At 42.7% G+C, this 15,588-nt stretch overlaps 1 protein-coding gene across 2 annotated transcripts in view; it reads left to right on the forward strand.

Annotated features, from left to right (window-relative positions):
* Positions 1 to 15,588, forward strand: part of elp4 (elongator acetyltransferase complex subunit 4) — a 64,099-nt gene that overhangs the window by 3,536 nt on the left and 44,975 nt on the right. For both annotated transcript variants that reach the window (XR_005203770.1, XM_037747923.1), the window contains exons 3-6: positions 5,663 to 5,784; positions 7,546 to 7,680; positions 9,111 to 9,247; positions 12,517 to 12,601. Coding sequence is in view for 1 of the 2 variants with exons in the window: in XM_037747923.1 (XP_037603851.1) it covers positions 5,663 to 5,784; positions 7,546 to 7,680; positions 9,111 to 9,247; positions 12,517 to 12,601 (479 nt within the window). In the remaining variant the exon portion in view is untranslated. The remainder of the gene's footprint in view (positions 1 to 5,662; positions 5,785 to 7,545; positions 7,681 to 9,110; positions 9,248 to 12,516; positions 12,602 to 15,588) is intronic.

Genomic DNA, 15,588 nt, shown 5'->3' on the forward strand with positions numbered 1-15,588 from the left:
TATTGATAAGTATGTTTTCTTTAGTGTATAATCACCTGAAAATAAGAATCGTTGTTTTCGTTACCTCAGAATGAGCCGTTTATATCTACATAGGGAGCGGGTTCTCTCTTCACGGAGCCAGTCGCCATGTTTCTACAGTAGCCCAGAACGAACAAACCACTGTTTTAACTTTTCCTCGTTGAGCCGGAGTCGATAACGTTACTCGCTCTGGAGGTAACCCCCCGTCACTCCACTCAGCCGCCGGGAAACAAGGCACAGGAAACCACTGTTGGTCTTGAGGAGCTGCAGCATTTATTTCTGCACTTCCACTGATCATTCACTTGATATTCACAGAGCTAACTCTGCCCTCTGCTCCACTAGCTCACTTGTTTGCTCACAAATTCGCCACTGCTCTCTCTCTCTCTCTTGCTTCACCACTCACTTGACACCTACACACACACTCTACGCACTGGCTCTGCTATTCTCCAAATGACCTACGCTACTCGTACAACAACTGGCTCTGGAAATTCGTGTATTCTTGTCGGCCACCGCAGTTCTCCTACCCGCTTGGCACACGGGAGAGGTTTCAATCTGCAACCTTACCACTAGATGTTACTACATCCCGCACACTGTTCCTTTAAATACTTTAAGCCAGGAAGATGCATAAAGGCTACTCTTTTCTGGTTCATAATGGCCTTCAGCTTTTCGGCAACTCTCTAAGTCAAATATTGTATATATACAGTATATATATATTGAATGACTGCATTAACACATCGCTGAAGTACATATATTATATATTCATGTATAGCCAAAATTCAAATGTACCCCCAAAGCTGAATTCAGTAGCCCTTCAGTAGCTAATGATACTGTCTGTACTCGGGCTCTTTGTGGTTAGCGTGTCACCGTCTAGCAGAATAGCAAATAGACTAATGACCTGAGGGTCTCTAGTTAGAATCCCAGGTGTTCACACATCCACTCTGATCCTTAATGGATACGCTCATCTGCAGATGTGTTATAGAAGTTTTCGGAAGTACATTCAAAGCAAGTGGGTTTTCTAGGCGCATAAATGTCTTCCACTGTGTTATTATTGTTATTATCATTCATCATAGGCTAGGCTATATGCACTGGTAGACAGTAAGGTTAAGGTATTCTTGTTTCCCCTTGAAGCTGTAATTTGTGTGTAGCAAAGGCCTATACCAACTGATGATATTGCTTTGCCCTTTAATTCACCCCCCCAATCGATGCAGGAGTCAGTGATTATACACTAATGCGTTCTTCCCTTGCATTTTGGGAATCAACGTACGGTTGGTTTCATCTGGTAATGAGAGACACAGTAAAGGTGAAATGCGTGTGTGAGCTCTCTTGTGTTTGTCTCTGAAAGAGCGGTGTGTGTGTGTGTGTGTGCACACTGTGCTGTCTATTTTGTTGTGTGTGTGTGTGTGTGTGTGTGTGTGTGTGTGTGTGTGTGTGTGGGTGGGACGGGGGGAGTTTGGAGTGTGTGTTTGTTTGTGTTTGTTTCAGGCAGTCGTCTCCTACAGTCTGCCCCTTTAGCCGTGATGGCCTGTTTGTGAGACACAGACATAAAATTATCAGACTGGTCGTCGTCTGCCTTTGAAGTGTCTTGAGCTGTCCGTCCTGATTTGTCAACTGGAGGGGGATCAGCTCAGTATGGCTGCTGTCTGGAGATCTCTCATCTCTTGTGTTTTTGTAATGGAAGGAACAAAGCTTCCCAGCGCTTATTATGTTGACCATGTACGGTTTCATTCTGTTAGTTTAAGTGAATGTGTTTTCCCTTATAATGCACCCGTAATAATTACTATTAAATATGGCCTAATTGTTTTACATGCATTTCAAAGCTTTAAAGTGCACTTTGAATATGAATTATCTTAGATTTGAGCATATTTTTAGTATTTATGTAGAAGACTCGGGGTGTGAATCCCTAGTTTCATCATGATTAGATATTATATAGATTCTTTGGACAACGATATGATATTTGCCGATATCACAAAGTCTGCCACGATATGATTTAGATTCGATTCAATTCAGGGGTCTACGATTGATATGAGATGATATCATATGCCTTTTTAACACGATCATCTAAAAAAAAAAAAAAAACTAAAATGTGATTTGACAATTTTATTACTGGGCTTTTCCAGACATTTAAATGAAAAACAATCTATTCTTTTTAATTATCTGTTAAGAATTTCAAAATACAGGAGTATCTTAAAGATGATGATCGATGTTTTCACTTTGCATCGATATAGTGGATCGTTGATCGTTAAATTGAGATATCGATCCAGATCGATGGATCGTCACGCCCCTATAGAATACTATAACAAATATTTTAGAAGTAGTTCATCACAAATATTACTCTGACAAACTAAGTAGGCCTAATAGTTAGAAAGTACAACTTATTTTATATAACTGCAGTGAGAATGTATAGCAACATGCAATGAAAAGACATCATCTCTGAAGTTACTTAATCGCAATTACAAACACCTCTGTAGAGGTAGGATATCATGACAATTAGTTCAGATCTTTATTTGTCCCACTAGAGGAAATTCTTTGGCAGCATGGCAGCACAAAAACATAAAACGTTAACACAATAAAAAGATAATAAAACACCTAAATACATCAAAAGTGCTGGTACTATACATGCAATGATGATGATGACATTACTTTATTGTCAAATCAAGTCTGACATTTTTCTTGCATCTCAGCAGATCCATTTGCAACATCTGCAAAGACAAAAATTGAAGACGGGAAACAAGGATACGCAAGGGATATTGTACAGCGAGCCGATCATTGTAGTGAAATAAACCCTGACAGGGCGATGCGGCGGGGTCTTGCATCGCCCTGAAGGGGTTTGTTTCACAAAAATGACCCGCTATAGCTGAACATTATCCTGCTTATTACACGGCTAATTACTGAAGAAGAACTACAGCCATAGCAACGGTCTGTTATACATTGCAGCGGTCTGCTATAAAGAAATAACAGACCGTAGAATGTCGTGATTGACCAATCAGAATTGAGTATTTAACAAAGCCGTGTAATAAACACATTTAACATACCATTACAATCACCGCAAACAATATATTCAAGACCCTTCAGCCGATGTGCGATTCGGCTCCATATTTAATTTTAGGATTGACTGGTGCACAAAAGAGTGCTTCAGTCTAACATATTAAGTTGTGGAACCCTGTATCTCTGATTCGATGGCAACAATTTGTATTCACTGCTCAGGACCTGGTTGTGGTCAGAGACGATATTGTTAGCGAGCCTTACTATGTTATTATGGTTCATTCATAAAGTTTCTCAAGGGGTTGACCTACAATCTTTAAGCAGATTTTCATTTGATGGAGCAGTTTTGACTTTAAAGTGGTGGACAGACATTTGTTCCGTGTAGTATTACAATACTGTACAACACAGCAGTAAAGAACAGAAGAAGAATTTGTCTACTCACCCCGAAAGACCGAAGGCGGCGGAGAATATAAATTCTTTGTTTTGTCCTTTTGCAGACAGATTCAGTGTGGTCCATCCAGGACAGCAGACGGCCTATCATTACCCCCAAATACTTATCTGAAAGCACCTGCTTGATTTTTTTTCTAAATGGATAACAACAGGAACTTGAGAGTTCAGATGGTGAACCAAATACAGAATACAAAAAAAGATTGTAAAAGCAGGTAAAAACTGCAACAATAAGAACAGGGATAAGATAATAAGCAGGATTTTTCAGCTGTAACTTCTGCATGTGAGAGGCTTAGACACCTAAAAGCTCCTAAGAGGTCAAGTTATCTGTTTTAGGCAGTTTTTATGTGTCATGGGTAAACAATCTCAAAAATCCATGTGCCTCGAACACCAACAAACTGAATTGATAAAGAGGAACAACAGTCACAAGTTGAAGCTGAACAATAGAGATATGTCAGACATATATGGTAGCTATATGGGGCTCGACAGATGCTGCTAATTGGCATTTAACGGTAACCTAATACTGTAGCAGTGGTGATTCAGCTATTTTAATTAGTGCAGTTCCTATGTGGCAGTATTCACAACGGTGATTCAGTTATTTTAAAGCTCAAGGTCTTTTTCACTAAGTGTCTTTATTTTGTTTACCTGCCATATGGCTTAAATTAATTTGAGCTGCTCAAAAATAAATTATATAGACCAAAGATTCATACAAGAGGGAAAACACCCTGACCTAGATATTTCGTCTCCTCCCCCTGCGGCTTTAGCAGATATGATTCAGGACTCTCGCACTTCCTCTCCCCTGTTTGGAGGCAAATGAAGCCGAGGCGTTTCCCCCCCCCTTTATCAAACCTTAGTCAGAATCCGCAAAAAAAAGGAAGGAAAAAATCATCCCATGACTGTCCAGAGTGACTGATCTACCTCAAAGATATGACCGTCCCCCCACCCCCTGTTGCTCGTATACCCCGCCACCTCCCTCCCCCTCCCTTACCCCCCGCCTCAACAGCCTAATGACTCCTGGAGGTTCCATTTGTAAGGCTCCCATAGAAACACAGCCACAATAGGCCCCATCTTGAGAGGGCCCATCTGGGAGTCTTTGTGGGGCCTGCTGAAAGCCACAAAGGCCTGCTGACCTAGAAACCCATCAATAAGAGAACAGGGAGCCCCACCGACAACAAATTGAAGAGCCATGGAATTTCCTGTGCCATCCTAAGTCCGTAGGTGAGGACATAGACCGGGAACGTGGGAGGGGGGAATTCTCCGGATGTTTGAGGATGACACGTCAGGATGTCATTCCCAAGCTGTCAGCTGTATATGCCCATTACCTTAAACTGTCACTGCTGCCTTTGTCCTTGTGCCCACTGTTTGTCATTGTGTGGAGAGGCCTATGAAATCTTTACAAAATGATGATTGTGACAGGAAGCAGCAGCAGCATGCTGGGTAGAGTTATGTGCCCTGCTAGGAGGAGGGGGTTTCACGGTGATGATGCTTGTGGGTTTGGGGTGTGGAATGACCGGGTGGCCGCTTTGTGTGCATGGAGAAAGGCATACCTTTGGGAAAGTGGGTTTGCTGTCGCTGCCTGTCCATTTAATGCTTGAGATGCTCCTCTAAATGAGACTGTAATGCCATCGCTCCAAGCTGAGAATCACCCTCTCCACTTGTGTTTAAAAGTCTCTCGTGTAACTTTTATATGCCTTTTAACCTACTTTTATGATAATAAATACACCTGATGTGATTGACAGTAGAAAGATAATAATGAAAGGATGCCACTGCCATCAGAATTCACACAAAAAGTGGAGAGATTCAAGTGAACCAGATGTCGGGAAGCATTTTGAGGACAGGCACTATCTTCTCCTGCTTTCTGCCTCCTCTTGTCAGTCGTCTTGACAGCTGGAGTACCTTTGTGTTCACGGGGGAGGTGTCAGGTGAATGCTTGAGACAGGTGTCTCCCTCTCACCTCCGCTGCTGGTCGGAGATATGATAGGTGAAAGTGGACAGGAATACTGTGAAGACCTTAACAAGTGAGCTGAACATGTCAGCTCAGTAACACCTATGTTTCTGTGCCATGTCGATTGCCACTTCATCTGTCCCCTACAAAAGGTAGCCCGAATGTGGTCCTTACATCAATTACAGTTAGCGACTGTGATGTGGTCATAAACTTCTGGTTTTCCACTCGCACTCAAACTCTGATTGCTCCTGTCTTTTGTGTCTTTTTCAGAGGAGGACCGATATGATAGCTACTCTCGTATGATCTTAAAGTACTTCCTGGCAGAAGGAGTGGTGTGTCGACATGAACTTTTCGTGGCGGCAGCTCAAGATAACCCAGATGACATCTTACAGGTATGAGTGGATGTCCCGGCGTCTATTCTATAAGCTGTCAGGAAGGAAATTTGTTGTACTGCGAGGTATAATTTTTTTTTTTCTGAGCTACAAGTCTTGACAAACCATCCACAAAGAAGCAAGGATGGCCTCAATATGTCTACTTTAACATCGTCCCTGTGCAACTGTTGTACTGTCAAAAAGACATCTTTTGAAAAACTTTTGTTTACCTTTTAGTCATCAGAAGATGTTGGAAATACTTGTAGAAGTATTTTCTTTGTCACAATATAGCAATCAACTCCCACTGAACTGGTCAGACCATGATTTAGTGGGCTATTATAGGCGCACAGCTTTACCCAAGATGTGTCAGGGTCAGCGGGGGTATCTGAGAGGTCGAGGGTGGCATGGTTGTGGCATTGTTGAAATGTTTCCCGATGCATCACTCTGTGAAGAGGACCGTAGCCCCAGAAGCTGACTGCCACCCAGCATACAGGAGGAGGGCCTCTCTCCCACTGATTGATAGTGGGAGGGGTCACAGCCTCACCCTCTCTTTACATATCAAAGGCTTATTAGGAGACGGGGACTCCCAGTGGGGATATATCACATCATTTAGTGTTTTCACAGCTACATTCACAGTATGCTAATCTTCAGATGCTACGGTTGTACTTTATGCATTACGTTAACATGGACACAAGAAACAAGCTTATTGGAAGACATCAAGTTAAAGCAGGAAATTTGAGAACGTGTTCACATGCACTTTAAAAGCCACGTTTACTTACATCGGCTAATCGGTCACATTTCCCACCCACCATACCATGTTTTTGAACCAAGGAGCGAGATTTGTTTCCATTTTGTTGGAATTTTTTTTCTGGTTGCACATTGAAAGAACTGGCTCTGTTATGAGAGAGCTCAGACTTTTTTTCTTATTGTGCGCATCACTTTGAATTTTACAAGTAGTCTACTGTTCAGCGTTAGAAACTGACGGACTTATTTCAGTTCCAGTTTTTAGTCAGACTTTGGATCTAAATATGTGTGATACAAGAACACATTGCTATAAGGATAATTGATCCCGCCGCACTGCTGCCACAGCAATACTTTGCCTGTGTGAAGACTTTGTCATGCACATGTGCTCTTGTAAATAAAAACATAGAAATCTAGTTTGGTTTATATGCGACAACGAAATCAGGATTCTCCAGGAGCAATCTCACAGTTCTATCTGGGTTTTCTCAATTGCTTCAACAGAATTAAAGAAACCAAGTTTGCTTTTTGTTTAGATTAAAGAATTTAGGTTGCTGTCGAAAGCTGACACTTTAGTGCATGTACATTAGGGCTGTCCTTGCCTAAAGAAATTCTTAGTCGACTAACACTCATAAGATTTTGTCAACTAATCGATTAATTGATTTAATCAACAGACCTGTGAAACTGAGTTTCTCCACAAAGAATCCACCAAAAGCATCACTTTAAATCTTGTGTTTACCACAGATGTGCTCATAGGTTTCTTGGAAATAAGTCATTCAGCATGCAAAAAGTATAACAAATTATTAATCAACTAAAGAAATCTTAGTAGACTAAGACCAAAACGACCAATTAGTCGGCTAACGACTAAGAGGGGTCAGCCCTAATGTACATTATGCACTGATAGATAAGACTGTGCTGTCTTGTCATACTGTGACAAGTCATTTGCTATTACACACCAATAAGGATAATTTAAAATGTCTCTTGACCATTCATTCACAATTCACACATTTTAATTTATTATACTCATTGTATCATTTTGTGCAGGAACTCCCTGCTCCCATCCTGGACGATGTTGCTATCCACAAACCAGTGGAGCAGCCCAGGCTGTCATGTGAACCTCAGGACAGTTTGGACGCCATGAAGATCGCCTGGCGCTATCAGAATCTTCCAAAAGTACAGGTAACCAGGTGATCACATGACAGTTTATATTGTCTGTTATTATAATGATTGCAGCATATTTGGACTAGAATGTACAGTATAAGTTTAGGTAACTTTGTAATCATGCTACTTTTATTAAAAGTGTTAATGATTGTATGAGAAAGCACAGCACTGGCTCTCTGGTCTTAGTGGTTTGGCAATTGTCTCTACCACTAAATCCATCAGCTTCTAAACTCCTTTGTGGAGTGAATGAGGCCTCAGACTCTCCTTTCAGAGCTGGACCAGATTACTCACACTTAGCTGGCAATAGGTAGGCTTTTCACTGGTCCCCAAACTCACATATACACACATACACACACGCCTGCACCCCTGCTTAGCCTGGGAAACAAGAGTACTTTGCAGCCTGTGCATTGACATGTCTGCTCGCTCAACCCTGTGACCCAGACCTGCGCCTCTGTCTTCCCCCAAATCCCTGCCTTTCCCCCTGCTAGGGTCGGCAGCCCTACACTCTTTCTTCCGCTTTGAGGAGAAGTGACCCTCCCCTTCTAGTTCTCTGCAGTCTCCCCCCTTCAGTCTATAATCCATATCGCTATGTGGATTAACAGCACACAGTGTGTCCCTGGGGATCCTCTCCCTCTTTCTCTCTCCCTGGAAACTTCTTTATATCTGTGTCCTTTCCTCATCTCTCCCCCTTCCCCTGTAAAATCGTCTTTACAAACCACTAGTAAGCCCCAACCAGAGGATTTGCATCCCAAATTCACCCCCAGAGTCAACGCTTACTTTCCCCTTACACACACCTCTCCTGGCATGGCCCGCTGTGTCGCTCTCCCGATGAAGACATCAGATCAAAGGTGAGGCCGTCAGGGCAGGGATGGAACGCTAAGCGGGTTGCCTAGCTCACAAAGAGAAGATGAGCCCCTGACCCCCCCCTGCCCTGCTGACCCCCTCGTCCCGCCAGGAGAGGGACACACCGGGGGCCCTAATCCAGATTAGGAGTAGATTAAGGGCCCCTCTAACAATGGAATCCCTGGTTTCACCGGGAGAGAAGAGCTAAAACTCTCTCTTTCAGCTGCAGGAAAACATCCGCCTTCCCCTGCGTCCCCGACACGTTTGCTTTCACAGCCAGAAGTGGACATTTATGTGAAGAAATGATTAAGAGCGTGGTCGTAGTGGTTATTTAACTTCTCTGCTGTAGGAATGTTGAGGAATGACCCATAAACAATGCAATTGCATTACCATAGTATTGTGAAGCACACTCATTTAACATATTAGAAAGACAAATGAGATTATTTTTTGCTTTATTCTTATCGGAAATTAGTTAAATGCACATCATTTGTTGTAAGAAGTTTAAAGCAAGCAGCAGCGTCAGACGAATTAATGAAAAGAAAATGAATAGCTCTTTAATTAAAGGTCTTTAGCGTTCATTGAGTTTGACCTGTTGACCTCCTCAGAGTGCCCTGGCATCGTCATCCCGGTTCGGGCACTACTATGACGTCTCCAAGACGATGGAGCCAGAAATTCGCCAGGCAGCCAAGTGCCACCTCTTCTACCTCCCAGAACATCCCGCCCAGTCGTCACCCACACACAGGTAAAACGACAAGACATCATCCACAGAACGCATGGAAACCAATGAGACACCATCTGCAGAGCACAGGCACACAAACACGACATCAGCCACAAAACACAGTTACACAAATGAGACATCTTAAACAGAACACAAGTAAGCAAACATGGCACCGTTCACAGAATACAGGTAAACCAACAATGCAGACTGACCAACATAATTTAAAGAGCGTATACTGTATATAAGCCCTGCATCCAGCATGTGCTTTAGAGGAAAGTCAACCTGAGAGGAAGAAACTCTAGATTTAGCACTCTTCAGTATCAAGTAGAGCCCCTTTTGTTTGGGATACTCATTTATAGGAATCAAATAAACTATAGAGCCGCAACTAGAGATTCTTCTCATTATCAATTAAACTCATTACATTTCTTGATTGTTTTGTCTATAAAATGTTAGAAATAGTAAAAGAAAAAAAAGCCCATCACAGGAGAAACAAGTTAATATATTCAGATGTTTTATTTTGGGCGACGAACAGTCCAAAAAGCAAACATATTCAATTTACTTTGATATAAAACAGAAAAAGAGGAAATCCTCACATTTCAGAAGCTGGAACCAGTTAATGTTTGGGTTGAATGATTTAGAAAAAATATTTAATTGTGATTATTTTGACTGATATTGTAATTACGATATGATTTGAGATATTAGAGGGAATGATAATTTTTACATAATTATTCTCATTTTCATTGGAAAAACATATTGAAAGGATGATGGTGTGATTTTTTTTGCGGGGATCTGTACCAAACAAAGATGTTTTCTTAAATCTGTAGAATATGATGTGTAGGCCAGGACATCTCTGCAGCATGACAATATTTAATTTAAAATGGTATTATGACACACATCTCGTCTTTAACAAATATTGCGCCTCCTGTGATTTGAAAATTGCAGTAGGTCATATTGCGATTTCGATAAAATTTCAATTCATTGTGCAGCCCTAGTTAATGTGTGACATATCTGCTTGGAAAATGACTGAAACGATTAAAAAGTTATTGAAAAAGCTGCTGATTAATTTTCTGTAGATCAGCTAATTAATAAATTCATTTTTTCAGCTCTAATAAAGTACAGTAGACTTTATTAGTTTTTTATACATAGTCACTAAGATATATTGAATTGCTTAAAAATCTGAAAAAAACATCCACAGTTTTAATCATATAATTTAAATGAAATGTCAACAAAACAGTATTTTTTTTATTGATATTAATTTTAAAAGCTCAGTATATTATACGCTTTAAACAGCTGATACAAATCAGTCAAACACCAGCTGGGTCCATCCTCTACTCTGAGTAGCTTGCCATTGGCCTAAGACATGCAGCCTCTTGGAAAGGTTGTGTATGTCTATTCAAATAAGGGTCTTGTTTGCTCAGCGTCTGTTTGATTTCTCCTGCGTTGAGTGTATTTAGGGTTCAGAGGTCATGCAGACTCTTTACTCGGAGAGTGCTGTTGAACACACAAGGGCACACGTAGACACACACACGCACACACACACTGGGTAAATACAGCAATCTGGAGCACAGAGGATGTGGAGGAGGCTTTAAAGAATCCCTCTTCCTTTATTTCAGCAAACAGAGACTGTTTACCGAGCGCCCATGCAAACACATTAAATGTTGTGGATGTTCAGTTTAAAGTACAGCACACAAATAGCAGTCGCTATTTTACTAAATATCAGCTCAGAACGTAAAATGCCTATTAATAGGGAACAAATAAAATATCCTCTCCGTTGATGGTTTGCGGTGTTGTGTGGCAGTGTAGTGAGTAAGAGTGACATGGCAGTACTGAGTGGCGCCATGAATGGGTTATAGATCTTAGACACTTTGACAGCAGGAAACTACACCTGCACCGCACCATTGTGCCCCCAGCCCCGCCCCAATACTGACACATATATACACACGCACACACACACACACACACACACATGCAGCATATTACACACGCACATGTACCACACAAACTCCTAAGCAGGCTACTCCCCCTTGCACGTGTCCACAGCCCCATGTTGATACCCTAGCTGTTAAATTGCTCCGTTTCACTTGAAGGCATAATTGGCACAAATTGCTCTCTAGGTGATACAGATCCTGTTGTTTAAGACCAAGCATCCCCCTTCTCTCCTCCTTTCTTCCCTCACTGAAAGAGGAACGCCGAGATAAAGAAGCTTCCCCGTGTATGATCCTAATTAGCAGACGCACTAGCCCCTGTAGCTAAGCACCTAGACCTTTTTGGTACCTGAATGAGGGGTGCTCAGTAGGGGTAGCTAAAACACAATGCCGTCCCACACAATGGCTGCCAACCGGAGGCAACCTCCTGCTCAACTGCGTGTCAAACCATCCCAGCCCCCTACCTCAGAGCAGGGGCATGGGCAGAGAGGCCAAGGAGGGTAGGTGTCCCTCTTTCACCAAGCCAGCTCTATCATTAGCCCCAGCGGGGTCAGGAGGCACCATTGTTGGGCTGAATAACTGAAATAGAGTACATGGATGTACTTGGCGCAAGTGTAATCAACACGAGTGTGTATTACTGTTCTTTATGCAGGGCTATTGGCGTGTGACCAATCTATGTTTATCAGCTTTTGTAGCCCGCAGGTCGAATTGACAACTGACGAAGCAACCCACTGTGACTCACTGCAGAGTGGTCATTACAATGGTGGGGTGTTCTTAAGTTGAGGGACCTGTGTAAAAAGATGGGGTTAACATTCCTATTGGCCATCCTATAGGCTCAGCTGTAGCCCATCCCTTCACTGTTGCTAAATGTTGCTCTGATGGTACTGTATGGCCTTTGTCAATAGTGCACATCTTACCCCTGATTAAACACCAAAATGCTGTTCCCTGTTAATTTTAGATATCAGCCCATTAATTCCCCCCCCCTCCTCCTCACTTATTGTCTTTGTTGTGTGTCTGTTTGTGCATACGCACGTCTCATCTGTCTGTTTGTCTGTCTGTCTCGGCACAATCAGATCCTCAGGGAGCTGACAGAGAACCAGTCATGTTGTAATTTAATCAACCAAATAAATTAATTGGATCTCTTGATATGGATCATCTGTCTGCTTCAGTGGCTCCAGAAAAGCACAGTCAGGAGGAACATGCTGCAGTCATAGAGGATTAAGCTACTGCGGTGAAAGGCTTGGCCCAGTTTTATCAAAATGGTTTCAATTACATTTTACACGTCCTGAGTAACCCCTTTTGTGTGTTCTCTTTCTGGTTGTCTCCTCCACTATGTCCACTCTCTCCTCTGTCCTGTGCTCTTCTCAGTACCATGCTTGAGTCCTACTCTGCGTTGCTGAAGTCACTTCAAGAGGTCATAAACAGAGAGGGCTTCGATGTAGCAGCTCCCATGGTAAGAACCAGAAGTGAATGACTGCTTTGCATTTGTTTCTCTCAGCCTGAATTCAGAGCGGTTTTGACACATATTTTCTGCAACTACCACTTTAAGCAAACCAACACATGCTTTCACCAAACAGCCATCACACTGTGACTCTATGTATGAGTACATTTGCAGCTTAAATGGCGGGCACTTCAGGCCACCAATCTCTTCATGTTATGAGTTATCACTGCTTCAACCCTCAACCCCTTGAGTGAGAGTGGAGTGCTAAAAATGGCTTCAGTTTGGTTTATTAATAAGACTATATTAGTAACAAATTGCACCAGCATCAGTCCAATTTAATCAAACATAACAAATCTAGGGATGCAGCGATACTGGATCAGATATCGGGCTGTTCAATCGGGTGCCAATGGGGGCGATCTGTTCGGTTCAATTCTATGTTTATAAATTATATACATTATATACTGGAATTTCAATTCCTCTTTAAGTTTTGACTGATTTGTTGCTGCATTAAAAAGGTTTACACTTGAATTGTAATTCTTGTTCATTTTGATTTTTTTACCAAATCCCTGGTGTACAATTTATTATTTTAATATTAAATAACATTTCAGAAAATTTATATTTATGTGCTCATTTGTTACATTTTTATTTACAAAGTTAGGAAAGCAATGTTTAAGTCAAGCCTGATATGGTCTTTGGTCTTTGTCATTGGTATCGGATCGGTACACGGTATCGGCCGATACCGAAAGCCCAGGTATTGTATCTGGAGTGAAAAAGTCAGATCAGGTTTAATCATGTCTGGCTCTCTGATTGACAGAAAACATTGCTGAAATGCAAAAGGCATGCAGCAAGCTGCCTCTAGCAGTGATGCAACACAGGTGTGCATTTTTTCTTTTCATTCTCTAAATGTCGTTAAAGGTCGTTAAACTCTTTGACTTGCAGCTGCTAACATGTTCATGTGACATATGTCTCATTGTAGCTGCGTTAGTTACGATGAACCAAGTCAAGCTATTGTGCATTTAAATGATTACGTGTGATATGCATTAGAGGAGCATTTCTAAAAGAGAGATACATCCTAGATTTGCATCTGTGACCCCAAGCTCTTCTGTCACGTTTCAACCACCACTTCAGTCGAGTCTGTTTACCTCTCTGTCACCTGCTCGGGTTGGCCTCACCTGTGTGTCCCAGCTGTGTGTGTCTTACCTTTGACATACATCTTTGTAATAATCACCAGTCCTCTACAGAATGCCAGAAACATCCATGGCCCCGTCTGTTTCCCACAGACCCCAGTGTAATCCTCTTAACACTGTGATGTGCCTGTATATATGTGTATATACAGTATGAGTGTGTGTGTGTGTGTGTGTGCACACCTCCCACGCCTTATTCACCTACTTTCAGTGACCCCTCTGCTCGTCACCTGGAGCCACCTCTCCCCCTGTCACTCACACGCAGGATTTACCTCCAGTACCCCCCACCCTCCCTCCCCGAGCGCTGTCACTCACGCCAGATTAACTGCTGACATCATTAAAGCAGTGTGGCCGCCTGACATGCTGTTGGCACAGTCCAGGAATGCAGACCGGCACAGAGCGACATGGGCGCTGGCACAAGAATTCCCAGTATGGGTGATAGTCAGTGTGTGCGTTTATATGTTTATTTGTTAATCTGCGATCATGGACTGTTAACAAGAAGCAGATTTCATATGAACTGTTATGTAAATAACAGATTAGAGCGAGGAGATTAATCTCCCAGAGCATATTCTTTGGAGTCTTCTGAGATGAATGGGACAGGGGCGGCAGCAGGACTGTGAGTCTCCGCAGAGATTGGCTGGTGATTAGTTTGTGGTCCCAGGCTGGCTGTAGTCTATATGGCTGGCCTCTAGTCCTTGGCTGGACTCAACTGGCACTGTTCCCTGATTTTTCTATAGGCTAAACTATAGGAGTTAAGTTTGGCCTCTTCTCTTGATGCCACAGCAACAGTCGTGTTACCACAGACCCCCCTGCTGGGCTGCAGACATAGAAATAGAATTCAAATTCTGTGGCCCCCAAGACCTGCGTAGGCATAGCCTGTTAAACAAAGAAAGGGCATAGCTAATAATGACAAAGACACACACACACACACACAGCACTAATACGCAATAAGGTATAGAGATGCAGCACTGATGTTGAATGGCGTAGAGGAGGATGAATGTAGAGTCCGGTGCGAGAGTTAGGAAACTATGAGCCAACTGTGAAAAACTCCCAGAAACAATGGGGTTTATTTTTCTTAGATGCCTGTGATTCTGATCCAGATCCAAACGAAGCTTAGGTCATACTGTTGTGAGAGGAAGCGATGGGGAGTGGAGTAGAGGAGATTTTGGGAGGGTTGAGATAATAGAGGGGGAGGGATAAAAGAGAGGAGAGGTTGGAGAAAAAAAAGGAAAAAGTGAGCAGATTTTAGGCCAGAGCTTTGTTAATCACTCTTGGCTCTCACCTCAGTCATCAGGAGCCATGCTGAAGAAACCCCCAAATAAAAGGCAATTGTAGTAAAGGTTAAAAACCTCTCACAGTTTGGACAGGCTCCTCCATTCTCTCAGTTTCGGTGATATATATCCCGCCACTGTTTGGCCACTTTTTCTCCGTCTTGGTGAGAGTGGGTTACTGTTGATCTCTTGTGGTGGGGTGGGTGGCTGGGTGGGGGGGGTTTCAAGGGAAGGCACTCCACCCTTACCCAGGCCCCCTTGGCTGCAGAGCATCGCTGTTGTGCCAAGAATGTGCTGGGGTTTCTGGGTGGCGGCCATATTGGAAGCCTGTCTGACAGGTCCATTGTGCGTGTGTCAGATGGCCTCTGTGATTGGGCAGTTGTGTCCAGTCACGTTTGGGCACTGTGTTCCGATCGTCTGTGCTGGTGAGCAGACTGTCCAGTCGCTCTCTCCCGGAGTTTGGGAATACGACCCAAAGCGGCACCTTTCCAAAATAATCCAAATAACAGCAATCTGTTAATCAGATGCACTGGGAGAACTTGAA

The sequence above is a fragment of the Sebastes umbrosus genome, chromosome 2 (assembly GCF_015220745.1).
Source record: "Sebastes umbrosus isolate fSebUmb1 chromosome 2, fSebUmb1.pri, whole genome shotgun sequence".
NCBI lineage: Eukaryota > Metazoa > Chordata > Actinopteri > Perciformes > Sebastidae > Sebastes > Sebastes umbrosus.